At 48.1% G+C, this 26,397-nt stretch overlaps 11 protein-coding genes across 11 annotated transcripts; 1 reads left to right on the top strand and 10 right to left on the bottom strand.

The window, feature by feature from the left end:
• Positions 1-140: 140 nt before the first annotated feature.
• On the bottom strand, positions 141-1,899 carry N7508_006392 (putative FAD-dependent oxygenase; the record flags this gene model as incomplete). The annotated part of the gene is made up of 4 exons (XM_058464458.1): positions 141-776; positions 834-1,228; positions 1,285-1,501; positions 1,645-1,899. The coding sequence occupies 4 exons, from the start codon at positions 1,897-1,899 to the stop codon at positions 141-143; spliced, it is 1,503 nt and encodes a 500-aa protein (XP_058318311.1).
• Positions 1,900-3,562: 1,663 nt separating this feature from the next.
• N7508_006391 (type 1 glutamine amidotransferase) lies at positions 3,563-4,380 on the top strand (the record flags this gene model as incomplete). Its single annotated transcript, XM_058464457.1, has 3 exons — positions 3,563-3,934; positions 3,983-4,057; positions 4,111-4,380. The coding sequence occupies 3 exons, from the start codon at positions 3,563-3,565 to the stop codon at positions 4,378-4,380; spliced, it is 717 nt and encodes a 238-aa protein (XP_058318310.1).
• A 2,675-nt stretch (positions 4,381-7,055) lies between these two features.
• On the bottom strand, positions 7,056-9,263 carry N7508_006390 (uncharacterized protein; the record flags this gene model as incomplete). The annotated part of the gene is made up of 5 exons (XM_058464456.1): positions 7,056-7,791; positions 7,870-8,668; positions 8,722-8,778; positions 8,837-9,135; positions 9,187-9,263. 5 exons carry the CDS (start codon positions 9,261-9,263, stop codon positions 7,056-7,058), a joined length of 1,968 nt encoding a protein of 655 aa, XP_058318309.1.
• Positions 9,264-9,650: 387 nt separating this feature from the next.
• On the bottom strand, positions 9,651-10,792 carry N7508_006389 (uncharacterized protein; the record flags this gene model as incomplete). Its single annotated transcript, XM_058464455.1, has 5 exons — positions 9,651-9,841; positions 9,897-10,121; positions 10,193-10,300; positions 10,380-10,695; positions 10,748-10,792. 5 exons carry the CDS (start codon positions 10,790-10,792, stop codon positions 9,651-9,653), a joined length of 885 nt encoding a protein of 294 aa, XP_058318308.1.
• A 1,079-nt stretch (positions 10,793-11,871) lies between these two features.
• On the bottom strand, positions 11,872-12,327 carry N7508_006388 (uncharacterized protein; the record flags this gene model as incomplete). The annotated part of the gene is made up of 1 exon (XM_058464454.1): positions 11,872-12,327. One exon carries the CDS (start codon positions 12,325-12,327, stop codon positions 11,872-11,874), a length of 456 nt encoding a protein of 151 aa, XP_058318307.1.
• A 525-nt stretch (positions 12,328-12,852) lies between these two features.
• N7508_006387 (uncharacterized protein) lies at positions 12,853-15,090 on the bottom strand (the record flags this gene model as incomplete). Its single annotated transcript, XM_058464453.1, has 10 exons — positions 12,853-13,191; positions 13,248-13,333; positions 13,390-13,679; positions 13,762-13,786; positions 13,846-13,876; positions 13,931-14,326; positions 14,379-14,456; positions 14,508-14,780; positions 14,838-14,890; positions 14,946-15,090. 10 exons carry the CDS (start codon positions 15,088-15,090, stop codon positions 12,853-12,855), a joined length of 1,716 nt encoding a protein of 571 aa, XP_058318306.1.
• A 1,696-nt stretch (positions 15,091-16,786) lies between these two features.
• On the bottom strand, positions 16,787-16,966 carry N7508_006386 (uncharacterized protein; the record flags this gene model as incomplete). Its single annotated transcript, XM_058464452.1, has 1 exon — positions 16,787-16,966. The coding sequence occupies one exon, from the start codon at positions 16,964-16,966 to the stop codon at positions 16,787-16,789; it is 180 nt and encodes a 59-aa protein (XP_058318305.1).
• Positions 16,967-17,858: 892 nt separating this feature from the next.
• On the bottom strand, positions 17,859-19,022 carry N7508_006385 (uncharacterized protein; the record flags this gene model as incomplete). Its single annotated transcript, XM_058464451.1, has 1 exon — positions 17,859-19,022. The coding sequence occupies one exon, from the start codon at positions 19,020-19,022 to the stop codon at positions 17,859-17,861; it is 1,164 nt and encodes a 387-aa protein (XP_058318304.1).
• Positions 19,023-19,627: 605 nt separating this feature from the next.
• phoD (phosphate:H+ symporter) lies at positions 19,628-21,445 on the bottom strand (the record flags this gene model as incomplete). The annotated part of the gene is made up of 3 exons (XM_058464450.1): positions 19,628-20,322; positions 20,381-20,874; positions 20,925-21,445. 3 exons carry the CDS (start codon positions 21,443-21,445, stop codon positions 19,628-19,630), a joined length of 1,710 nt encoding a protein of 569 aa, XP_058318303.1.
• A 767-nt stretch (positions 21,446-22,212) lies between these two features.
• Positions 22,213-23,665, bottom strand: N7508_006383 (SNG1 family protein; the record flags this gene model as incomplete). The annotated part of the gene is made up of 3 exons (XM_058464449.1): positions 22,213-22,361; positions 22,413-23,498; positions 23,548-23,665. The coding sequence occupies 3 exons, from the start codon at positions 23,663-23,665 to the stop codon at positions 22,213-22,215; spliced, it is 1,353 nt and encodes a 450-aa protein (XP_058318302.1).
• A 1,372-nt stretch (positions 23,666-25,037) lies between these two features.
• N7508_006382 (uncharacterized protein) lies at positions 25,038-25,409 on the bottom strand (the record flags this gene model as incomplete). The annotated part of the gene is made up of 1 exon (XM_058464448.1): positions 25,038-25,409. The coding sequence occupies one exon, from the start codon at positions 25,407-25,409 to the stop codon at positions 25,038-25,040; it is 372 nt and encodes a 123-aa protein (XP_058318301.1).
• Between the last annotated feature and the right edge of the window lie 988 nt (positions 25,410-26,397).

Below are 26,397 nucleotides of genomic sequence, written 5' to 3'. Positions count from 1 at the left end.
GGAGAACTCATTCTGCTATATCTGATTTAAAGCACATTTTTCACGATACGAAAATAAAAAAAACCACCGAACACCAAGGATATCTAGGAGCGGGGTATATCACAAGAGAAAACCGTACTGAACACTTCTCGCCCTCTCATTTAAGCAATGGGCCCATAGAAGCTGAACATCCCATGAGGATCATACTTCTGCTTCAAACTCTGCAACTTGCTCTGTCTCCAGGTCTCACTGCCATACCACTGCTCTGGGCCCTCATCGCCATTGGCATAGTTAACATAGGCAGGGATATGTTCGCGTCCAGTACCTTCGTGCAGAATCTGTCGGAGCTGGTTGCCCAGCTTGGCGGCCTTCTCATCCAGCTCGGGGCCGTCAGGCATGTAGGTGATCAAAGGCGCGGTGAGGACGTTTTGATCACGGAAGGCAAAAGCGGTGCTCTTTTCGTCGATGGCCCTCACACCTTGTATGGAGTATCCATCGAAGGTGAACAAGGAACCGTTGAAGATAGAATCGCCGCGGATAGCCTCGGAGAATGTCTCGAAGGCTTTCTTCTGCGCGTTGACGTTGTATGTCTCGAGGTAAATGGGGAACCGCGGGTTCATGGCTCCGTTCTTCTGGCAGGGTCCATCAGTCGTGGTGATACCGACCCATTTTGCGAGATCGGTGTAGCTGCCGTTGTGAACTTCTTTGGTAATGGGGTTCAGGGAGTGGAAGGGAGCAGTATAGCTGGAGTCGACGGTCTTTACTCCTTCTTGGATAATGAGAATTTGGATGACGGGCTGCAGGTAATTATTAGATTGGCAGGAAAAAAATAATAAGCGAGAGGGTAGACTCACGTTATTAGCATCTGCAGAGGGAATGTTAACCCAGTAGGACCAGTTGATGAGATCAGTGGGCTGGGTGCCGTTCTTGAGGAGATGAGTGTTGACAGCCTCGTAGAGATCTGAGACCTTTGAGCCGCTGAATGTGAGAATCTCAATGGCCCAATCCTTGTGCTCTATGTCATAGATCTTGGAGGTGACAGAGGTGACAATGCCGAAGTTGTGGCCGGCACCCTTGATCGCCCACCAAAGGTCCGAGCTGGAGTCGATGGTGGCAAGAGTGCCGTTGGCAAGCACGATATTCGCAGATTCAAATTGGTCACCAATAGTACCGTGGCGGCCCTGAAGCCAGCCGTGGCCACCACCCAATGCGGGTCCAATGTAGCCGACACATTCGCAAGCACCAGTGACTATTTACATTGAATTAGCATTGTGTTCATGTTCTATAGGGTCGACTTTAACCTACCAGTCTGCTTTCCAGCAGCCCACAGGGTGTCAGTTATCAGCTTAGACTTGGTTCCACCAGCAATGGTAGCAGTTTTGCCATCCTCGGCGATCTTGACACCACTGAGCTGGTCCAAGTAGATCTCGATCCCGCTGTCCATTTGTCCCAGGGTGGTGATGGCTCCATGGGCACTATTCCAAGCCAGGAAAGGCAATCCTTTCTTGTTGGCGAATTTCACCTATGCAGTGATATTAGCTGACTATTTTTTTGTAACTCGTTTGCATTGGTAGGACCAAGATGCGTTGTTCATGTGCCCAGGAGTAAGATAATGGAACTAAAAAAGGAGAAAGAGATATAAATAAACAAAGTATAGAAACTTACTGTCTCGACGACATCGTGCTCAGTGCCAGGAACGATGACAATGTTCACAGTGGGGACTTCCAAATTCGACCATCGAGTGTTAGCCTGCTCGAAATCATCCGAACCAGGATAGTAAGCCTTGGCGGAGGGGGATAGCTTCTCGCTGAGCTCTTTATAGTCGGTATCGCGAGACCAAATTGTTCGAGTGCCAGGAAGGCTCTGACAGGCCGAGACAACAGCCCAGATGGCCACAGCAGTGACAACCTGCAAACGCATTTTGACTCCAGGAGAAGTTATATATACGCGTAGATCCAGACGAAGAGAAGAGGCAAAGGTAAGACGCAGAACAAAGACTCGCGCACAACTGGCCGTAGCTAAGCCCCTATCTGTCACAAGAGAGAGAGTGACTCCGTTAGAGAATTGACCTATTATTCGAAGTCTACCGTACGTGCGGTAGGGATCTTATATATGATTTCCTGGAGGTTTACTGATGTCCCAGTTTCCGCCTTGCCCGTCCACTGTCTCAGAAGACGTCAGCCCTAGTGCAAGTCAGGCTTTACGCTGGTGTATATTTCAGTGATCGTATGCCTATGGCGAATCATCTGATCGAATTTAGCCCCGATTCATATTTGGCCCCTACAAATGGAGTCCAGCTGGATGATTCCAGCCAGTCCCTGGCCAACGTTGGTATGACAGAGGCGCAGCAGCCTACGTTGTCTGTCGACAATGCGGTGTACGGAAAATTAGGGTCCACAGGTGGGTGATAGGTGAAGCCACTTGGGCACGGCGTCTGACTGGCTCTTTCGTCGATCGTAAAGGAACGCTGCGGACAACGCTCGGATATACTCGAAAGCCGTTCCGAGATACCCAAAGGATCCGCTTACCATGATAATTCGAACGTTAAATACAAATCAGAAGACGTGAATTCCCTATATCACTAATCCCAAAATTTCTTAATAAATGTATCTCAAAACAAGTGATCTAAATAGAGAGAACATGGCGTTGTAGTGGTGATAATGGTTGGAATGATGTTGAATATCCCGGAAAATTTGTAGCCCACCCGGCGGCCAACTCCTGCGTGCACGCCACACACCGGTGACGAAGGCAAAAGTTCAAGTTTAGGCCCCCAAAATCAAGGGGTTGACCAATCATGGTTTTGTACGTGAAAATTGACGCTGTTATTGAGTAAAGTCACAGGAATATCTTGCAGAAACCCACAAATCGCTGTGCAAATTGCCGAGTGAAATCCCCGCAGATACAAATGTATTGCGAATGTGTCGGCTCAAGTCTCGAAGCTTAGGGATCTGGCAGATATGCCAAGCCGACCCGAGAAGTCGACCCTGGAACCCGCAATCAGTTCAGCCTCAATTAGTCAGGGCCATGTGCTTGCTAGGTTGTTGTGCATGCATGTAATTTTCATCTACACCATCCCTACCATCTCACCTTGTTTCCTCTTTGCCTGCAAGGCCTTCTTTCTATCTTTCGTCTTACCTGCCCCACCGAGATCCTGCAGTAGCAGGTAAGCATACGCCATATAGCAATTCATTACACGTATTAAACTAGGCTATTTATGGTAGACCCTACGGACTAGTGGGGACGTATAATTACCCGGAAATGGGTGGCGACCCGGGAACGGGTCGCTCCCGCATGATATTGATTACTATTGGTTACATAGGTAAGTATAGCGTCAATCCACTTTTGCCAAGGTTTTGGCGCTTACAGAACATTCTCGCCTTGGGAGTAATATCTCTCATGGTGTTGGTGTTGTTGACGGATCAAATCGAGCATATTATGACACCGAAGTTGGCCACCTGAGCAGATTGTTTGAGACCATATTATCTCTATTCTTCAGCCCTTGTCCCTTCCATTTCCATTTTGGGAAATAAAATTACTGGTCAATTATTCTCCCACGTCAGATATACTGTTCATCAACTCAAATATGGGCTCAAAAACCAATCTAAAGATTGCTGTTCTAATCAACACCCCGCCGGATGGCACAGACTTCCAGTCAGTGGTGCAAGAGTGCTTCAAAGAAGCATTTTCATCGATTGCCCCGACATCGGAGATTGATTTTTACGACCCCATTGTGGAGCGCAAGTTCCCTGATACGTCGAAATACAACCTGATAGTTTTGAGTGGTGGTAAGATAGATTCCGATTGCTCGGAGCCCTGGGTTTTGGAGGTACTGGAGTATGTTCGAATCACAGTGCGAGATTCTCCTAAGACCAAGATACTCGGTGTTTGCTGGGGCCATCAAGCAGTATCCAGGGCATTCGGTGGTCAAGTTCGACCCGTTCCCACTGGACAAATTGTATGTGGATGACCAAAACGTTGATCGGACTGATTCTGATGTGAACAGACTGCGATTGAAGATATTCACCTCACAGAGGCCGGCAGGAAGTTCTTTCCATTTGCCGCGGCCTCTGGGTCCTACGTACGTCTGGTCCGCATTCATGAATTTAATTTCCAGTACTAAACATTTAATAGAGAGCAATAGAGCTTCACAGCGATGAGGTTCACACCCCGCCACCCAGCTTCATTTCCCTCGCCGACAATGGAGAGTGCTTCGTCAATGATGCAAACAATGTTCTCACATTCCAAGCGCATCCTGAAATTTCTCATGAGCTGGCTAGGAAACTAATATTAGAAGAAGACAAGAAGCATAACAGAAATTCCTCTGCAGAGAAATTGGGAATAAACGAGCCAACCGAGGGGCTCAAATTGCTCGAGAGAGTTTTGCAATGGCTTGCAGAATAGGCTTCTGATCTTAAAAATAAACCTGAAAAGTTGAATGCTCCAACTGAACACAGAATCAGCAGGCAACTTCTCACGGAGGATAATTAATCGGCATGCTGAATTCCCGGTTCTTTGATCAAATGTGAAAATTAAACACTATGAATAATTCTTCTTGGCTGAATATCTGACTTGTTGTATAATTAGTTGTGATAAGGCCGTAGTATAGTATATTGGCTGGTCTATATATTATCTATTGTTTAATGTTGAGATTCACGGCGCATCCAGACTAGACATCTGAAACATCAGGCAAGAATCTGGTGATCAGCATTAGACCACGTAAAGTATAGATCAGGGGAAGAATTATCACTTAAATAGAGTCTTTCCCTCATTGAGAGAAAGACCAGGCTTAAACAACCTCGTTGGCCTTGACAAGCCTTAAGACACCGATCTATATCGCTAGTAGGTCTCGGCATGATGCGGTTCTGGTTTCAAAATTGGAACCCCGCACAGCATCTCATATCTCATATTTTCGCGGTTCCAAGATTATAGAACCCCGAATGCATTCTTATAATAATGTAGAAGAGATCGTTAAATTTGTAGGCGTCCTTGCCTTTGATGCAGACCTGGTCTGCCAGGTCAGTTGTAGTGTGATATGTGCCACCCATTAAGCCCCTTGAGACGCTTCCTACCCACGCATTGAACTTGATTAAATCCTCTTCACATCTAGAAGATATCTCCAAACCCGAGGCAGGAGCAACAGTTATATCCCCTGTGATCGGATTGACCTGAACCGCGTCAAGGTTTGCAGCAACGATACCAAACCAGAGACTAGCCCGAAATTCACCGTCTCCTTCAATTATCAGTTTGCGGTTGAGAATCCTACACGAAGTATTCATTATTACCAGAGACCGCAGAATTGCTGTTCTCAAACATCGCCATGACATAGATCCTGTCTTCGAAGGCATTAGCCGGTTCAAATCCAATTTATAATTGAGAGGCGGTGTTCACTGTTGTCCCTGCTGGACTGCAGGCGGACACTGGGCTGGGGCGATACCAGAAGACAACAATGTCATCTGACATGGTTGCCTTCCCATTTTCGTACACATCAATCATGCTAGTCGTCATGTGGATAATCCAATGCGTAGTTGTAGAGGGAATCACCGATCTCGAATGCGGCCATTGACTTGCCATATATCGTTCCAATATGATGGGATTCACCGTAGTCATTCCATGAAATGATTTCAACTAATTCTGGCATTGAATCGAGAGCCAAAAGCTGTTGCCACCGATCAAACCAGAGGCTGTCACCTTTCTAGATCCAATTGTTGTCACATCCTGGAAGTTTGATGTAGAACCAGGGAGATATAGAATGCATTAGAAATTTCGAGTCTCGCATGTCTTGGCAAGTATTCAGTCTTCTTATTGCTAGAACCAAGACAGCGGGATAGCAAAGAATAAACACCACTTTGGTTCATCAAATTTATTCTACATGAAATAATAGCAGGGTGAATGCCACAGAAGTCCTCGAGAGCTAAGCGCATGGCCTGGGAGTGTTTCGAGGCCTTCCTTTTATGATATCGACCTGTCTGCTATGCTAGACTGACATCGAGCCGTCCCCATTTCATTACGTATTTTAATTCCGTTGGATTTCCCACGGAGGTTTAGTACCACCATACCCACTCCCATGGGACTAGGTTTAGTCCATGGCGGACGCCCCGTGGGAAATATGAAGGTAAAAATTGCTGAGTATCTATCAAGATAATTCCCTTTCAGCGGACGAACATGTACCACTAAGTTACTGAATTCCAGGCGGCTTGTGGTATAACGATCATTACGAAGCAGTATGAGATGACAGCAAAGCATCTGGTCAAGGACCCAGACCTGGTATATTTCTATCGCCTCTATCAGAGACCGCAATTAATCACATACTAATCTGCAATGACACCCTCAATAGCTTATTTGTGAAATTCATATTGCAGACGTTCAGTCATGGTCACCTACTTGATCTGGTCCGTGGTGCAGAACATCCAGATCTGTGAGACCAAACAAGAGACAGCGAAAACCATTAATATAATGACGAATCTGGAGAAGTGCGGCGACCTACATGCATCCTTGGTCACACGGGCTGCAGTTTCTCGTCATATACTGCAGAGGTGAGAAGACAAGCAAAAGGACGGACGCAAGACCACAAAGTTTTGAGTGTTCACCCCAGAAATTAGTACTAGATTTAGGCCTCACGCTTACATAGAATCTTGCTCAAGATACTTTAACGAAGTATAAGAGATTGCTCTCTTTTTGCATCTCATGTCATCGGAGATATCATTGATCAACCTGCAGATGCAGCTTTGGGGATGTGTTCAAATGGGCGCCTTTGGAAGTAATCGTAGAAACTGTTCTACCATGGAATGTCGAGAAGTATGTGCATGGGTCTTAGCAAACATGTTGCTTCAAAAATGAGATTTGCCTTACTCTATCCTCGCCTTTCCAACTTTTCTTTCATCTCGTTTTTTATGTCTTACTGTGTCTATTTTCTCTTGTCCCGGACAACTCATAATTGTCAAATAATATCGAGGACATCAAAAAACTTGTGAAGCTGTTATTCAGAAGATAAATAGGGCTGATTTGCCTGTTCTGCTGCTGTACCCAGTTCGCAATTCCTTGATCACGCAAAATACAAAGAACCCCGAACAGGGTGATCAGTTATACAGCCGAAGACCAACGAAGTCTGCACCATAAGACTGGGACACATCACCAGCGACCTCACTTCCAATCACCACTGCATTATTACCATCCTTCCAACCGTCAATCACGATACCGAGTGTCGAACTATCCCACCAACCCAACCCCGGTCCAAACAGCTCACTGTGGCGACCAGTTAAAGGAACCTCAAGCCGAACTGGATCTCCACCGTTCAGCGTGATTGTCATGTTTCTCGAGTTCGATCCAAAGCCCCAACTTGTCGCCAGAGCAATGTCATTGTTGATGAAGTCGACTTCGATATACTTCAACACTGTACTGGCGGTGGATACAGTTGCTTGAATCGTGGCACTGGCAGTAGACTTGGCGTCGAGGTATCCAATTTTGGACCCCACTGGAAGACAAAAGCCATTATCGCATGTCGCAAATGCTGCGGAACCGCTCAAAGTGAATGAAGTGCAAGGATAGTAGAAGCTCGATAGAGCTTCGATACGAATGGAATCGATTGAGACTGTGGATTGAATTGTAATCTTGTTCGATGATCCTGACACCAGAGATATGGTGGAAGTGACGCTTTCAGCGGATTCGGCAACTGGGATTTTGATTGACTTTGAACCCGAAGATGACTGTACTTGAAGGCTTCCAGTCGCAGTTGCTGCTTTAGAGAACACGATAGAGATGCTATGATTGGCGCTTGTCGTATTTGCGTAGATCGAATCGAACGTAAGCTCGTTCCTGTAGTTACTAAATTCAGTAAACGATGCTGATAAAGCGGTTTCAAAATTGTGCTTTCAGTGTGAAGGAGGTACTCACCCTTTCTGAGCTCCGAATTTCTTGCTCGAGTACACGCCCGCTTGATTTGTATCCCCCAGCTCCAGGAGCATCACACCGTGAGCTTCAACAGAGCTCGTGTAGGACGTTTTCACATTGCTGCTAGTCTTACCTTTCCAGATATTCTTGACAGTGCCTGCAGACTGAAGACCGACATCTGGGAGATTCAAAGTCAAATTCCGCGCTTCATCAGCCCAGTTAATTAAGGCCACAACAGTTCTGCCTTCAGACAATGGTCCGCTCCAAACCTCATATTCCTGCTCAGTCCAACGACGCCGAAGACTGGCACTCTGACCCAGAGAATCCTGATTAAAGGCAATGACATCCTTATTCGATAGAATGGAAAGAGACGCCTCGCTAATCTCAGTCAAATCATCCTTCAATGCAGCTCCAATCACAAGCGGGCTTTTCAGAATAGCCCACATTGAGAAGTGAGTTTGCTCCTCGGGCGTTGTGAAAATGCTGTTGCCGACTTCCAACATGTCGAGGTCGGGCCATTGGCCACGCCCTGCGAATGATGTCTGCGGTACTGCTTGGTTGAGTGTTCGGAAGATACTTCGCCATGCCGGAATGATGTCGTTGCCGATACGCCATGTATGGCCTAGTGATGGGGCCCAGAGTGCGGGAAAGTCGAGGCCCCATTCGCAGATTTGGAATAGGACTTTGCGGCTCTGGGCTGCTAATGCGTCGGACATGTTTGTGTAACGGAGCCGTGGTGAGACAGTCGGCGCATAATTCGTGTTGGGGTATCCAGTGGTTTCGTCGGAATAGCAGTTGTCATCTGTCTCAGATTAGTCCCTTGGAAGCAATTTGAGAATGTCTTGTGGTCTTTACATTTCAGCGAGTCGACATTCCAGGATATGAAAGTCGCAGCATCTTGCTTCTCGTGATCTGTGCACCACTATTAGCGACGCCCATGAACTTTAAAATCCTTTCAGAGGATACAGACCCAGACTGCCCGCCTGATCAATTCCCGTATTGCAAGTCTTGATACCCGCGTCCTCATAAACACCAAACAACAACCCCAAATCATGGATATACTCCCCAAGCGCAGGGAATCCACTTGGAAACAGCGTTTCGTTCCAAGTTAATGATCCATTTGCTAGGCGATCGGCGACAGTCCATCCGCAATCCGTTGTCACGTAGCGGTAGCCAAGTTTTTCCAAGCCGAGATCAACCAAGGCTTTCGCGTTTGAGCGGACAATTGTCTCGTTTGGGGAACAAGAGTAGTGGTTATAGGTGTTCCATCTGCAGTGGTGTTAGTCATATCAACTTCGATTTATTGAATTAATTATCTACCCCATTGGTGGTTTATCTGCTACCCCATTGTCAAGTCGGGACTTCAATATGGCGGCATTGATGCCGAAGGGCAGCATTGCCAGAGGTAGGATGTTCAGCAACATTCTTATTTCCGGCCTTGTCTCTCTAAATCATAAACTGAAGGATGCGTTACTTATAACTAGGTACCTCGCGTCATTTCTTTTGAGGTTACCTTGGTTTGTGGGGTTTATGTTGTTTTACATGTACATGCGGAGTTGTCACCGGAGAATTACCCCAACCGGAAGTCAGGAGATCCGACGAGTGCAGATCTTCCGTACCAAAATCAGTTGATTCGTTGGGATAAGGTATGACGGAAAAATGGGATAAGCCTCAAAGCTGAATCATGGTTTTTGTATCGGTGGCTGGATTATTTCATGGCTCCACATGGACCAACTGCACATATATTCATGTTTTTGTACATATCATATGTCTTTGATACATCTTTATTGCTGGAACACAGGCTCAGACTTCTCGATATCCGCCTTACTCAAACACCACTTATCCTGCAAAGTGGTATCAAGACTGGTGGCATAAACATCGGTAGGCCACCACTCACCCCAGCTGGTCAAGAAGATCTGCTGGGGGTCACTAGGCAAATCCTTAGCAAGTAGAGCGCGGAGAATGTTTTGGGCACCTGGGTACCATTAGCTATCTGACTCTGGAAGCAATTCGAATCCGCATCATCTTACCCTCGGGCACGCTCTTGGCATCGGGCATGTCCATGGACAATCCTAGGCTTGGGTGCTGTGCAAGCTTAGTGTTGGGAATCAGACCGGGCGAAACAGCGACAACCGTGCAGGTTGGGAGCTGGCGACGCCAGTAGTGGGCGCCCAGAAGCTGGGCGAACTTTGAGGCACTGTAGACTACTCGTGCGCTTGCGCCGGAGCCTGCTTTCAGGTCTACATCGAGTGTGGCTGAAGCAAAAATTCCATCGTCAATATGTGCTCTCGGCTGAGGGCTACTGATGATGCTAGGCGTCACTTACCAGGGTCATTTCCTCGCACACCACGGATAGCACCGGAAGATACGACGGTGATGCGCGACTTTGAAGCTGCCAGTGTATCAGCCAGCAGGTGAAGCAAGTAGTGCTGAGCTGTATTTTGTCAAAGATGAGTTAGCAAGAGCTCTGGCTGCTGAAACAAACACTGGAGGTAGATTGAAGAGTGACATACCCAAGTGGTTAACCACATATGATTCACACCACTGCGAACCATGAGGACCAGGTCCATCAGCACTGTTCAGCATACCAGCAACAAGGAACAGAGCGTCAAGCTTCTTCTGGCCCAACTGGCTCAAAGCCTGCTTCGCGAATGATTGCACACTACGCAAGTCGGAAAGATTGAGGGGCAAAATAGCAACACAGTGCTTTGAACTGTCGAACTTCAAGGCATCATAGGCAGCCTGAGTTCCCGCGGTGTCCCGTGCACCGAGAATGAAGTTATAAGATTGCTCTTTCTGTTCCAGAAGCTGTTTGATAGCTTCAAATCCCTGTTGAATTGGATTAGTCATTGGGCGATAACTTGTTGATCTGGATCCTTACAAGGCCCGACGATGTGCCGGTTGCAATGATAGTTTGTGTAGCCATTATTTTGATATAAGTTCCCGTTTGTTTAGATGTAAAATTTGGGCTTCAAAGACCCGGAGGGGTTCACAAAGCCGAGCGGTGTGATCTGTAAGCACAGTGGGGATGTATGACGTCACATGATTCTTGACTTGTTCCTTTGCCTTCGCTGAGCTTCAACAGTGACAGGTTTGGCATATGGATACACATGAGTGATTTCATGGGCTACATTGTTGGATTCAGCTGATACCAAGCTTACTTAGAATCTTTGAGGCGAGTTGGTAGATCTAGACTCCTGCTCTATAATTAGTTCCAGTACGTCCCGAAATTGGTGTGACCACCTACACTCCTTCATTGATGCGTGTACCCAATCTAGGCTCCGTTCGTAAGGCTCTTTGTATTGATCATGGAAATTGTGTGGGAATTCTCGTGGTCTGCAGTGACTCCTAAATTTCGTGGATTGAGTTGTCGCTCATGGACATTGAATGATGGAGATCGATGGCCCTGCGCAGGTGAAAGTCATCATAAGAGATGCACTGGCTGGTCTAGATGTTTGATAAAGCAACAGGGCTTACCACCTGCCGATAATGCATGTCAAGCTAGCGTTTTGATTACCTTCTTTGTGACCGCATCCAATCTTACAAGAGCCTGATGATAAAGATTGACAGGGAAAATCACGGTACTGATTAGTCCGTATCGGCAATTATATTTCCAGAACGAAAGAGCATAGGTGATGGCACCACTACGGGACGTATTGTACAAGGGAGCCCATGTTAATGGAGAAAAAAAAATGGACACCAAACTTTTAAAGGTTTTCTGAGCTGCAGGCTATACAAGCATTCCCCGGGTTCAAGAAGATCACCCCTGGAAATATGCAAAGCGCTCATTGGCCGACGCCTTGAAAAACTTCGTAGTGGAAATCGAATAAGGCCAAGTGCAAAACAGCACCGATATCCCAGTAACAATTGATTATGTATGCGCAATGTTTAATTTTACACCAAGAAGTGAGGCCAAGTACACAACAATATTCGGTCGCAGACCCGCTCCTGAAAAATCATCATACAAGTCATATCATCCAAAGCCATCCAAGCTCAAAGAGCAACTTAAGAGAAAGCAGCCATGAAAGTCGACCCGAAGATCAAAGCAACAAGACCAATTCCAGACATGGATACAGGCTGCTTGGCAACAGCCGCGTTGTGAGTGGAAGTCGAGGTCAAAGTGCCGGTCTGGGTGCCAGTGGAGGTAGAAGTTTTGGTGGCAGCAGCAGTGGCGGTCGCGTTCTGGCGGGAGGTATTACAAAAGACGTCATGGTAGTTACCGCTCTTGCTGGAGATGCAGGATTGAAGGGAACCGATGTCCTGGCCTTGGGCCAGACAGTAGATGCCGCAGTCGTTGTCGTACTTCTTGGGGGAAGCGTCCTTGCAGCACTGGTCCATGGCATCGGTCATGTTGCCGCTGATGATGGCGGCGCAAGCGTAGTCTGTTGTGGGGATTTGCCAGACGCTGCCGCCACAGCTGGCGGTGTTGGTTGCGCTGACTGAGGTTGTGGTGGTGGACATGTTGTTGTGGAGGTAGATGTAGTGGAGACGAGGCTTTGATTTGGGGAGGAGCTGGGTTTAAGTAGGAGTAAGAGAGAATGGTATGATGGGAGGGCTTGAATGAAAAGAATCGGAACAAACAAACTGCCAGGATCCAGAGTTAATCTATCGCAGGGTCAGGTAAGACAATAGTGCCTGACGATCGATGTGACTGGTGTTTCGGATCCCCGTCTCCACAGCTATACATAGAAAGTGGCCCCGGAAAAGGTTTGCCTAGCAGCATTTCTTTGTCTGACATATCATTGTACGATCGCATGTGATATGTATCACGCACAAGGTAATAGTCTAGGGGTGGTTCGTATAAAGTATAGACAATTAAGATTGGGAGCTCAGATATATAGCACAGATATTTATGCGGGTATCATGTCGACCTTGCTATCGATCCTCAACTCCTGACAGCGTTCGGTTCTCGGTTCGGCGAACACGTCGATCAGCCCAGCCCTACTAAGGGATTGACTTGGCTTCCCCGTACTCAAATTAGACCGCTTAATTCTTCAAGTCGGCGACAACAGTTTCCTCATGGTTTGAGAACTCCGCCCTATTCTCCACAAGTTCACGCTTCTCGTCTGCAGGCTCCACGCCTACAAGAGCAAGGAGGCCAATATCCCTCTCGATCCGAACCTTGCGTTCATTATCGGCAGCCGCCATACCAGTCGTCCCGAACAATTCGTCCATCTCCTCAAGGGTGCGACCCTTGGTCTCGGGGACCAAGAAAATGACGTACACCACCGCAATACTAGTGATACATCCAAAGAAAATGAATGCACCAAAGTTACTCTTCTCTAGGAAGGGAGATGTAGCGGTACCAACCGCAAAGTTGTTCAACTGTGGGGTACAGCGTTAGTTGCCGAGACCAGATGTGCATACGTTGTGCAACTTACCCAGTTACTACTTCCACCAAGACTAACACCCTTGGCACGCATGCTAAGCGGGAATACCTCAGAGGTAACAATCCACGCGACAGGTCCTGTGGTGAGATGACGGTCAGCAAGGTGTCACCGCAGCGGAGAGATCCACACATACCCCAGGAATACGCAAAGTTGATGACGAAGATCCAGACGAAGACGATCGCAACCCAGCCAGCTGCTTTATGATCGTCGAATGTGTGCTGGTAGGCTCCAATGATACCTGCGACAATGAAGTGACACGAAGCCATTCCGATCGCGCCAGCGATGAGGATCTTCTTACGTCCAATCTGATCAACCCAAAGGACGGCAGGAATTGTGAACAGGAATTCCACGATGCCGACCACGCCAGTTGCAAGAAGTGAAATGGTGTTGCCTCCTAGACCCATGTCTTTGAAGATATAGGGTCTTCATGATGTTAGCACTGTCAGTCTCCAGAGAGTGCGGGATTGAGTATGCCCATCCCATCTTGCGACCATTGTAAACTTACGCGTAATAGTTGATAGCGTTGATACCTAAAGAATGCGACATCAGTAAGAAGTTCCAAGATAAGAATGAGCTTGGGCTGTCCTACCATTCCATTGTTGAAACACCATGATCATGCACTATGAGATCATCAGCAAGAGTCAAGGTATACCCATGTGCGAGTGCATACATACAGCAGTAGCAGTACGCTTGAAGAGCGACTTGTTGGTGACCAAAGACATATAGTCATAGAAACCAATCTTGAAACGACTAGAGAAGGACCCATCTTGATAGTTGGGGTACTTCTCAGCAGCAACCTCCTTTTCAAACAGATACAAACTTTTAATCTCAAGATGTTCAATGCGAACAAGAAGGTCATCCTCGGAGGTGCCACGCAAGCGAGCCAGGGTCGTCAGACATTCTTCGTCACGGCCGGTATTCATCAGGTGACGCGGGGACTGGGGCATGAACATCATCATACCAGCAGCCAGGACGACAGCGGGGAGGATCTGGATGCAGACTGGAATCAGCCATGCAGCATTTGATTGTGTTTCACCGGTTCCACCAATATAATTCGTTCCGTAACCGATCTAGAGACGTCAGCACTAAAGATCTCACGAGTGAGGCTGTCATTATACATACCCAGAAGCTGATCATGATTCCAAAGGTGATGGCAAGTTGCTGCACGGCGACGAGGGATCCTCGGATTTCCGGTGGTGCCTTCCAGCTGTCAGCTTTCTCACGATTCCAGGAGTCCTGAGGTTTACTTACTAGCTCGGCATTGTACAGCGGTACAATCATACTCAAGCTACCAACACCCAAACCAGTCACGAATCGACCACCCAGCACAAAGTCCTTGTTTTCTGTGCAGGCTTGAACAATAACACCAACACAGAATACCGCCACGGCGACGAGAACTGTGACACGACGACCCAGCGCGTCGGCGAGATATCCATTGAAAAGAGTTCCGACCCAGGCACCAAGTTCCAGGATAGATGTCAGCATTCCCTGTTCGATGCCAGTCTGGGCAGCATAGTTCTGAGTCTGTACGAGAAAAGTCTGTCAGCATATGCCAGGGTTTGAAACCGACAATTGACGTACAGCAATCTGGAATGACTTCATCGTCAAGACCTGGGCGAACATTCCCTGGTTGTCTATATCACGGTCAGATACTATCGCCAATCTGGCGCAAAGACATCCTCTACTTACATCCATACACCAAACCACCCAGCGACGCGAAAAGTCCAATACAGGTAGTCTTCTTGTTACTGATGAGACCCTTGAAACCTGTCTTTCCAGACAGCTCAGCGCGCTTGGCCGAGATGGCCGACTCGCCCTGAGGAAGGACAGCCATGATGAATCAAATGGCCGACAAAGTTATACGAAATGAAAAGATAACCACGCCAGGTGGGAAAGCGAGCTCAGATCGAGATCGAATGCGATAAAGAAGCAAAAGGAAATGCCTGCACGCTCTCTGCATGGGGATCTGCATGTTATTTATTCGACCGGGTACTACGGATAATGAGCTCGCTCATCCCCCGGGCCCTTAGCCCCATGGGGAAAACAGGATTGAGGTATCAGCCCATTTGACGACTAAGCTTCGTGGCGCGTTCGTTCTGGCGCGTGGCCCGGCCATTCGCCTGGCTATGAGACGGCTCAATCATTGCAATATCGATGGGCCGTGCGTATGCAAGTCGGGGATTTAGCCGTGGATAGTTAGAGGCCGAGGCACGGCTGGCTAAATAGATGTACATCTACACACGATGTGGCTTGAAGTATACCATACTAACAAAAGCTTGCGATTCAGCCAACATTCAACACAACATTCTATTTGACTTGCTTCATTAGACCATTCAATCAGCTCAACAGCGGGTGTTCTCTTGACATTACCTCACAGAAGGATGAGCCCCACAGTCTCCATATGGAGACCCCGGACCCCGCACGTTTCGAAATCTGGAGATGCCTCACTTAGCACTTTTCGTTTGCTATACTATATTGCCTGAATTACTGATGAGATTGAATATAATTAGATGTGCACACAGCGTCACTCATAACGCTTCGTCTCAAGCCACAAACCGAGATACCCGATTTAACCAGCCCAACCAATAAACACCCCCGAATCCCCACCCCAAGCCTCGAGCTGAATTCACCCGATTTAGCCTGATACACCCCTGGCCCTATCCACACGCCACACTGCCCCTCCCGCAGCAAAGTCCAAGCCTACGCGAATCGGCTTTGGACGGGTCTGACTATTGCCGGCAAGCCTTGCCATTCAGCAACGTCAGCACCGGATTAGCCGGTTATCCGATGGTGTTCTCGGCAGTGGATAAAAGGAAAGGCCCTTTTACATGTACAGTATGCTCAGGGTCGCGGGTCTGCTTCTCCAGTTCCCCAGGATTGAGCCAGAAAAGCCGGTCCGGGGGTTATCTCGGCTTGAGGGTCGGAGATTGGTCGGTCGCGGTTGATGTCCGGGTTTAATGGCGCCTCTTGGCGTGCAGTGCTTACACGTTCTTTTCGTTCTTGTTGGCTTTTTGTAATGATTGGATTACGTTGGTGGTATCCACGCCGATGCATGACACTTACAGTGTAGGACGCTGAGGGTAAATGTTAAGCTCCAGTGCTATGGCATGTTTGCTTGGCGTTCACAGCGACTAGTATGTGGAATTGCCCAGTTTGGTTGCTCGCATAAACGCCCATAGAGTGGAATAATCTCATCAGATTCAATATCATAAAAATAAATAGTTATGGTACTGACCTTTTCTTCTAGTCCCATAACCTATAGATACAACTCCCAAACAAGCGCAAGACCCGTCAAAACCCCCATAGATGCCTCCCAAACAGCAACCTTCCGCCAGGCCCCACCATTCCTATAAAAGACCAAAGCACCGAAAAACCTACCAGGTAGCGAAGCAACCATAATAGGGATATTTCACTGGTATGCTGCGATGGTGTAGAATGTTCCCAAAGCAAGAGATGTCAGACTATGAAGGGCGTTGGTTTCCAATCAATCCGGGCTTGTATAGGTTAGGTTAGGCTGCTATGTGGATCTTTTACCCCATTGCCTCGACTGTATGATCTGGAATCCCACCTAGGGGTGAATTTGGGAGACTTGATGCCGCGGTTGGGCAGGCCATTGTGTAGATTGCGTTTGCTAGGAGGAATACTCCTTGCGCGCCGAACACGGCAGGTAGGACGCCTGGTGTGCGGCGGCCAATGTTTTGGATGGACATGTCGGGTTGGTATATGATGTTCTTTTGATGGCTTCTGGGTCAAAAGGGTGTTGTAAACTGATGCTTGGGATTTGAAGTTCCATTTGCGGGCGTGAATTGTTATCCCGGGTTCTTCCGGATAAATGAGTTTACGGCGGCGATTCGATGTTACTCTGCCGTCTTTGGGAAGATAAATCGGTATGTTTCTCGTATAAAGCAGTTTCCATTTGATACCTGAACTTGATTCGGAGATGCGAAGTTCGTATTTGCGTGGTTGTAGATCACCGAAAGTCTCCGACCTGAGTATATATATTCGGCCCGCTAAAACTGAATATACAGGGCCCTAACCTGGCCTACTGTTATTTGGTGAAATTGCTCTTGTAATGCTACTTAGTATTGGCTCCATGTCTATTGCAACGACGAAAGACGGAATTGTTATTGCGCCCATAGCAGAAGGTCCACTTGATACGAAAGAGGAGATGGATAAGTTGACTTGAACAGCATTGTTGTATGCTCTCAAGATGTCTGGTGATGGCTATGCGCATCTTCAAAACTTTCTTCCACAAATATCCTGCCAGCTATCACTAGGGTCTTCGATCGGAAAACGAGGTGGTCTCATATTCTGAACAACCTATCTTGTGCTCGAACTCATCCTCGCCGCTTTGGCAGCTTTCCTTGATTCTTGCGGATCAGGATTCTTTTCTTCAAGGGTCCCCAGGTGTACGGATCGGCTTTAATAGAAATAGACAAGTCATCTTGAAAGCAGTGAATTTGTATGGAGATAATAAAATGAAGAAGAGAGCGAGAACTTGATAAACTTTCGAATCGTGGAAACATTTTCCATTCCTACTGAGCGGCCACGCTCCCACCCACAAGCCAAATAAGCAGTGTTCTCCTAGATCCCTTGAAGTATTCAATAGTGTTCACTGGGATATTTGGTTTCGGACGACAACATCTCCCCCGCAATCTGAGTTATTCTCAATCTCTCAAATTGAGCATCAAGCTGCAGGCGCTTTGGCAACTTTCCATCGCAGGTAGTATGATCCTCATCGAGGATCCAAGGAAATCCACCAGAGCCCTTCTGCTGTTCAGAAACCATATTTCGCAGACGATCAATCCACGCCTGGGCCAGCCCGCCTGAAGAGAAATTGAAATGCCTGGGAAGAACTTGCGGTGACATGGCATGACGATCCGCGAACTCAATCGATTTCCAGTCATTCTCTTCCCGCATCATGACGGCAAGGCGAAGAAGAGCTCCACCAAGACCGAGATACCTGTACCGATAGGCGACAGTCAAAGCACGGATGAAAGCAGCATGATTTTGTCCCATCGGTCGTCGCTCGGCTGCTTTACTCTTCATATCCGACGCCGAGTCTGGCTGGTTACAACACAAGATTCTCATGACAAGAGTGGCAATGATGGCATCCTGGTATTGAACGGCGACAACGATATCATAGGCCCGTTCAAACTCAACTTGGTGTTTCTTCAGCAGGACATAGTTGCGCCACTTTTCTGCGCGCCGAATGTTGGCACTCTCATCTGGACCGTAGAGCCATTTCCATGTTCCTGTGTTTTCGGCTAGATCGAGGTATCCGGCTACGGAGTTTCTTGTGAGGAGGAGAGCAACCATCAGGGCTCCGGTGCAGGTCAAGATGATGCGGCCGCAATCTGATGGATCGTTGTACATGAGGAAGGTGATGGCTGCGAAGATTGTTCCCATTGATATCCAGATGAACCAGTGGTGAATAATTGACCGAGCGGCGACTTGGCGTTGCTGGGCGATGGATTCTGCAATGAGTTTCAGTGCTGCGATGAGGTCTTCTCGCTCGGTTGCGATTAAGGTTGTCACGCTTGAGAGTTGGGTAGCGCCGTTTGGCTTTCCGTCAGTCGTTGCTGCTGTATGGGTAGAAACCATGACCAGGGAAGGTGAGATCTCGGTGTTGGTTTCTTCATAGTTGACCTGCTTGGTGAGAGCTTGATTGACCAACTCAGATACTTCACTCACTGTGGACTCGCTCGCTGTAGTAAAAGCCTCTGGATCTGGTGGCATGCTGGCGGTGTTGGACATGTCTTGCATGTGGTGAGACTTGTGCGCAGCAATAATTTCTTGCTCGCGTTGGATCTGTGGAATACATACACGTGCCATTCGTAATTTGAAATGAGATCAGGTAACGAGTCCCGAGGAAGTCGAATTAATAAACAAAGATGTAGGGAAAGGATCAAGACCTTGGAACCTGAGAAGATGTATGTTGGCGGGAAAGAGACAAAAGCTACTCACTTTCCTCACTGAGAGTAAAATGCACGTGAAACATCAAAAGCTAAAAGTTCAAATTTTCTCATTTCTTGGGACAAGATTACAGCTTCATAATCCTCCGAAGGAGACAATACGTAAAGATGAGCCGGTATGTTACATAACCCTTCTAAACTATAACTAAGGTAAAGGAAATGTACATGATTTGCAAGAAGTAATCAGCAACAGGTTGTATTCGCGATAGTTTCCGCTGAGAAGCAGCAGGAAAAGTTTGTGAATTTGGCAAATTCCAGCCCAAGACAAATGATTAGAAGTCAATAAACTTGACGTGCTGAACTGCAGGTCACAAAGAAACTAGGGAACATATCCGAGAGCCGTAACTAGGCAAATGGGCACCGAGTCACCATCTAGCGTATTCACCGCCTACACCTTTAATCAGTGTGAATAGCCGTTGTGACTGCATGAGGAGTCTGAAGGTCATCCTTGCCATCATCCTTGGCTAACACGTAGGGACTGACAGGAGCAGAACTCTTGGGCTCGCCAGAGAGAACCTCCAGAGTCTGGCGCTTAGTCTCGGGGATCAACCAAGAAGTAGCAAAGCCACACAGCATGAACAAAGAGAAGATCTGCATAACGTGATTGAGCCAAGGCGAGTCGTCGGGTTTCTTCGCACCGTGGTGGATGAGGGGACCGAAGACACACTGGGCGATGATTGCCCCGATTTTGCCAGTTGCAGCGCTGATACCGTGCGAGGTGGATCGGTAGCGGGTCGGGAAGCATTCGCCAGGCACGATGAATGTAGTGGCGTTGGGTCCGAAGTTGAAGAAGAACTGGGCAATGACATACAGGGCGAGGAGACCATTGTGAGTGTGAATCAACTTGTCGTAAGCAAATCCAATGATAATGAACAGGATTGTGAGCATTCCGAATCCAATGAGTTGAATGGGCTTGCGGCCGATGGTGTCGACAGTTGCAACAGTGACCCAGTAGCCTGGGATGGCGCCTGCACAAATAAGGATCAAGTTTCCGACCGCATTGCGGTAGAATACTTCGTAGACATCCTTGCCTCCAGTCCAGCCAATGGCCGACAGGATAATGGAATTATTGAGACCAAGACCATAGAAAGCTGGGAAGTGTTAGCGTGTGTCGAATCTACAAATCTACAACCAATTTGTCAAACTTACCAACATCAAGGAAGAACCACGATCCAGCGGTACCGAGAAGGACCTTGCCATGCTGCCATTGACTGAAATGGTCGACAAAGCCTCTCCAGCCAGGCTGAGAAGGCGCAAACGTATTACCGTGCAAGACGCGGGCACGATCAATCTCGTCGGGATGGCCTTCACTTTGGCCCTTAAGATAGGCATTGACATCCTCATCAGCCTTAAGAAGATCACGCTGGACATCGAACGTGAAACGGGGGGTCTCGGGAATGGTTAGACGGTAGTAAAGGGCGAAACAGGCAGGAACTGCTCCGAAGCCGATGATCACTCGCCACATCTTGTCAACTGCCAGCTGACAGACACCAGTGCAATGACCAACATCTTCGGCAGACTCGAGGGACTCTTTGAAGCCAGCAGTGACGATCAAAGCAATGATAGCAGCAGCAAATTGTCCGAATCCTTGCATGGCGAAAACAGCACCCATCATGGCACCACGCCATTTGGTAGTCGCAAACCTGTCATCGGGTTAGTCGCATATCTTCTGCCTGAAAGATGGACAACTTACTCAGAGGTAATAACGGAAGAAAGGGGATAATCTCCACCGATACCAATGCCCATGATGACACGCCAGAACACAAGCAAACCAGTGATAGAGACAGCAACAGAGGCAGAAGATAAAGCTTGAGCAAGAGTAGCCATGATGATAATCATCAACTCAATGCCATACATACGCTTGCGACCAATCCGATCAGCAAGCCAACCGAAGAACAACTGACCGATAACAGTTCCACCGGAAGTCGACACCTTGATGGCAGTGTCGGAAACAGAGGGGATCTTGCCTTTGTGCTCGCCCTGCCAATAGACAACACCGAGCATGCCGACAACCAGGTTGATGGCGAAGATGTCATAGCTGTCAGTGAAGAACCCAACACCGGCGACGATCACGGCACGGATGTGCTGCAAGCCGACAGGGGCCGCGTCGATCTTGGCCAGGGCTTGGTGACGACGCTCGCGGGCTTCTTCTGCTCGAGCTTGCTCGTTGAAGGCATCACTTGCCATTGCGACGGTTTCACCAGGAGCGGCCATCGTGATGAAGCTTGAGATCTAGAAGATTGTATGCGAGATAAGAGATGAATCACAATGACAGAAGAAGAAAGCGATAAAAGAGTGGAGACGGTCACTGGCATGCGCATGACGGCTACAGCTCGAACAGGTCTGCCCTGCTGGTACCCGGCATCTGCAGCTAATCTGTAGGGCTGAGTAGGTACATTTGGGGGATGGGCGTTTCAATTTGAATCAGCGAATGAGAGAGTCAGGATCAAGCACATGGGGAACAGCAAATAAATCGGTGACGGTTTTTTTCACTTTGGGTTGTCCCTGAATGTCAGGCACCCCAAGACTCTACGGCGCTCGGATGTTGATGCCGGAGCATGACAATGTGATCGTGTGCTGATGTTTCTTTCGGAGTAATCTTTGGTCTCGGCTACAGTCTTGTCACACCCAATGTCTGAATCAGCAGGGAAATAAACTTGGGAACACCCTGCAACTTAGCAATGAAATATGTCATTCAGACATCAGACCGGCTGTACTGTTCCACCATTTACGGTTACACATTGTATTCCGGGCGTCAATTGTGATTTGAAGGATAAATTTGGGACATCCTCTGTACCTTTGCTGTGGATTTTAATATTTCCCCATAGACGTATCCAAAACAAGATGGAAGGACGTATAGAACACTGACTTGCCACATCATGTGCAGGATTAGTTGTGGATGTAAAGATTGCATTTTACTAAACTTTTGACCCGTACACGGGTATATAATTACTCAATTCAATCAACAAATTTGTGCAACTTCAAAGCCCACGCCTCATCTTCCACCCCGTGATCCAAGTCGCAACGGGATAAAAGGCTAAAGAAGCAGCCACCCAAGCGAAAAGAACACCAAAGTTCAATCCGATACGCGAATGAGTACCAAACAAGATTGTACGCAACGCCTCAACAACTGTATTCAAAGTCAGCCGAACTCCAATAAAACCAACGGACAAAAACTTACTGTGATGCAAAGGCCAAGCCAAACCCCAGCGATAGAAGTCATTCGCCAACTGAATAGGATAGAACCCAGTAGCAACATTGGTGATAACCCAAAAGATAAGGAAGAACGAACTCCACGGGAAGCCCAGAACCATAGCCATATTCTCACATGGCAATCCCAAAGCCGCCATCCCAACCCAATTCAACATCCAAAAGACAACGAACGAGCCACGACCATATGCATTCGCATTATTGGCAGGTAGCGTATCCGGAGCTGCCTGGTTACTGAAAGGAATGTGGAAAGCAAGAGAAACAAGCGAGTAAAACAGCGAGAGGAAGAAATACGCCACGATCGCTGAGAGTATACGCCAGACAATCCAGTGCGCAGCCTTCAACGGCGGGTGACCATCCGGCTTCATAAACTGCGCATGGATTGCCATCAGGAATGGAAAGTTGAAGAATGCAATAATGATCAGGTAGATCAGGCCGATTGTCACAGCTGGTGCGGCAACGGCCGGCGCGAAGGGGCGCAAGTCGACGTTTGTGAAGCCGATTCCTGGGTTGATCGCTTGTGCGGGGACGGTTGATAGATTGGTGGACGATTGGGAGATTAGGTGCCGGGCCCACCGTGGGCCAAACTCCGCCAGAACCATATTCTGGAGAATTGCCAAGTCGGTGTTGATGTAGGAGTAGTAGGTGTTCTGGTCGCGGGCAGAGATGATGACTGCCTCGATTGCGCCGAAGGGGTCGTAGCTGTTGTTGCCGCTCGATACGGCGGCACGGAGGAGAGCTGTTGCATTTGGTTTGATGATAACGGCAGCGAAGGCGTGTTCGTCGTAGATCGCTTGTCGGACTGCCCAAGGGTCATTGCTGAAGTCTGCCGGGGATTTGATCTCATAGCCGAGGTGGAGGTTGTCAGATGCGAGGATCTTCTTGGCGACGTTTGTCACTGTAGGACCGATGATGGTGTCATTGCTGCGGTAGGGATCGACTTGACCGTCAAAGTCAACGACAAAGACATTCAATGCTGTGTACTTGTCTTCGGTGCTGTATTGGGATCCCCAGAATAGAGACAGAACGACAAAGACAAAGATACAGAGGATGGAGACTACATTGAGGTTAGTATCCCTTGCATTCTCTGCATTGACCTTACTCACGGATGCGCGCCCATTGGTAGAATACCCGTCGTCGCGTCTCCTTCAAAGATGGATGGAAGAACGAGACGGGTGCCGTGGGCATTTCGTCGCCCTCCCATTCCTCAAGTTTGGCAACCATATTGAGCTGATGATGAATATGTGAAGAAATTGCGACAGGCCCATAGAAATAGTGATGCCACGACATTGCTATGCTCGAACCGTTTCCGGCGATGTAGTTCGGGGTATTCCATTTTAGGAAAATCCCTAGCTTATCCCCGAGAAACTAGTTGATCTGATAACTTTGAACAAATGAGAGTTCAACGTAAATTTTCTAGAAGGATAAGTCTACTGCCGGATCGCTTTAGGTTTCTGCAGTGTATATCCGTGAGATCAGGTCCATAGTGTGAACATTGTGTACATATCCGATCATACAAAGACGCCAATCGGGTAAAATGATTAAGTGGGAATTGGTCAAGAGCTTGGGATGTATACAGTGAGCTTAATCACGTCGATTATGCATCAGTACAAATTTTGGCAGACGAACGACTAAATATATCGCTCTATTTGCACAAGAGATGAATGAGAGCTGGATGCATGGGCCACAACTCCTTTCCCACTACAAGGCGATCAACATGATTAGCCCAAGCACTCGGAAAGGGGCAAAAAATGAGCTGACAAAATGGGACCAGAGTAGGCCCAGAATAATACATAAATGGTATACTATCTCCCAGACTTCCTGTCAGTGTCTAGTACCTCGCGACACGGTATACACACCTTGACCTACCGCTATTGGATAATCCTCCGCAAGCCTTTCCGATACAGTACCGTAAGGCTGGACACCCTTCGCAAAGAAACCACAGAAAGCAAGGACCAACCCACAAATGAAGCAATAAAACACAACCCACCCTAGCCCGATTCAAATTAAGTGCGGGAACCCTAGCAAATTCAGCGTTATGCCTATCGTCAGGGGAGACCAATCCCCCAGTCCCAATGTGTTAGGTTGGCCGCCCTTGCGTGTCGCCGTTTCACAAAGCCGACCCTGCAGTAAGCTTACAGGGGGGATCGTGCAGACAAGTACACGTAAACTCGATCTGTAACTTAACTTTCTTCAGATCGGGGTGAAGGAAGTGAGGGGAATGTCCATGTATACGCGTCCAACACAATCCAAGCCCCTATCGCGCCATCTCCTGCCCGCATAGACCCTCTCAGTCCGGTGAGTGCATCGCGTATCCCTGAACACACGGACCACTGATCAACATCAGACAGGCCAGCGCTGAGCGCGTACCATAGCATGGATAAGATGCAGGATAGGAGGTAGATCGTGAATTCATTCATTTGTCTAAAGGGTATCATTAAGAATTCTATCTAAGTTCCGCGCCCGCAGGATCATTCAATGTCCCACGTAATACCAATCCGAAAAAGTCAGGAAAATATCGATATCGAAATCGAAATCGCGCAATTGATCCTGGGACCAGCCCGAGATCAAAAATGACACTATGAACAGTGTACATTCACTCGCAGGTCACCTGGTAAGAACCATACCGACGCCGGGGACCGGCCATGTGGCATGTGTTGGTGGAATTGACCTGACCAGCGACATCGGAGAGCTCGGTCTCGTCGCACATGGTGTTATCGAAAAATTCGATGCGACAGCCCTCGGCGACGGAGTAGAGGGTGTAAGCGGAGGCGACGCTGTTCAAGTCTGCGCGACAGCCTGTGCTGCCTGAGCCAGCGTGCGGGTCGCCAGTTGCGTTGCAGGAGGAGGTGGGGAATAGTGTGAAGGACCATTCGATGTCGCGGCTCATGAGGGGGAGGGCCGTTGTCATGTTGATCAGGAAGAGGGTTGCGGCCAGGAGGCAGAGGCGCAGAGAGGAGGGCACCATTTTAGTGGGGGTGTGGTAGTTGTTGTTGTTGCTTGTGGTGTGAACGAGTGTAGGAGGCCTGGGCCTGATTGGGAGGATGTGTGAGAGTATAGAACACAGAACGGAGAATAGAACACGGTCTGGGGACTGTTTAAGTATAAAATGTTAACGTTCAGGGACCAGTCTCCATTTTATTATGGACCCACTGTCCTTTTGGCTTTCCTATTTCTGTTTCAGCCACCGATTACGACTACTTCTGCATACGTATACTTGGGCTTGGCCACACCTTATGACATGCATGCACATTCTCTCCGCACTTTCACACTAAGACATGTCAAGCATACTGCACTATTAGCTGTAGCAACACGGCTACCCTCGACAAGGGTTCATTCCCAGTGACCTCATTCCAACGACGATCACTTAGACTCTTTTGGGGAAGTGGGGAGCGCCATCTTACGAAGCCGCGTACGTACTCTGATCGGTGGCAGGTGGCAGTTGGCAAATGGCAGGTTCTCGCTTTCCCTCACCTGTTCGTGAATCGTGTTTCTATTTTCGTTCTATTTTCGTTGGAGGCAAATACATATGATCTCGGGTGGCTGGACAAAACCCAGGTGGCAACCATGCGGCTATCGGCCATCTGAGCGATCGGCAATGAGATTTTTTTAGCGATCGACAGTGCAATCTTGTTTCTTGACAGTTACCGTGGGTTGCTTATCAGTCTTTTATCCGTGACGTCTCAGGTAATAAGTCTAGAATATTTTACCCATAATTTTAGCATCGGGATTTCAGATAGGTCGTTCATACACGTGGGATGACTTATCATCTCCGGAAAGGTACAATTTCCAGGGTTATTCTGAGGATCGGTAAGCTTGGTGTCAGGAACAGCCCATACATGGTTTCCTCAGTATACTTTGCCAGATACACTTTGACTCACTGACAAGCCTCCCGTTGTATCATCGCCCATCATGATGCCGGTCTAAGCATCAGGCCTGAGGTTTGGTCCTATTCT

The sequence above is a fragment of the Penicillium antarcticum genome (genome assembly GCF_028974205.1).
Source record: "Penicillium antarcticum strain IBT 31339 chromosome Unknown utg000006l_segment0_segment0, whole genome shotgun sequence".
Classification (NCBI taxonomy): domain Eukaryota; kingdom Fungi; phylum Ascomycota; class Eurotiomycetes; order Eurotiales; family Aspergillaceae; genus Penicillium; species Penicillium antarcticum.
Note: the sequence above shows the minus strand (reverse complement) of the source record. Positions and strands in the feature narration are given on the sequence as shown.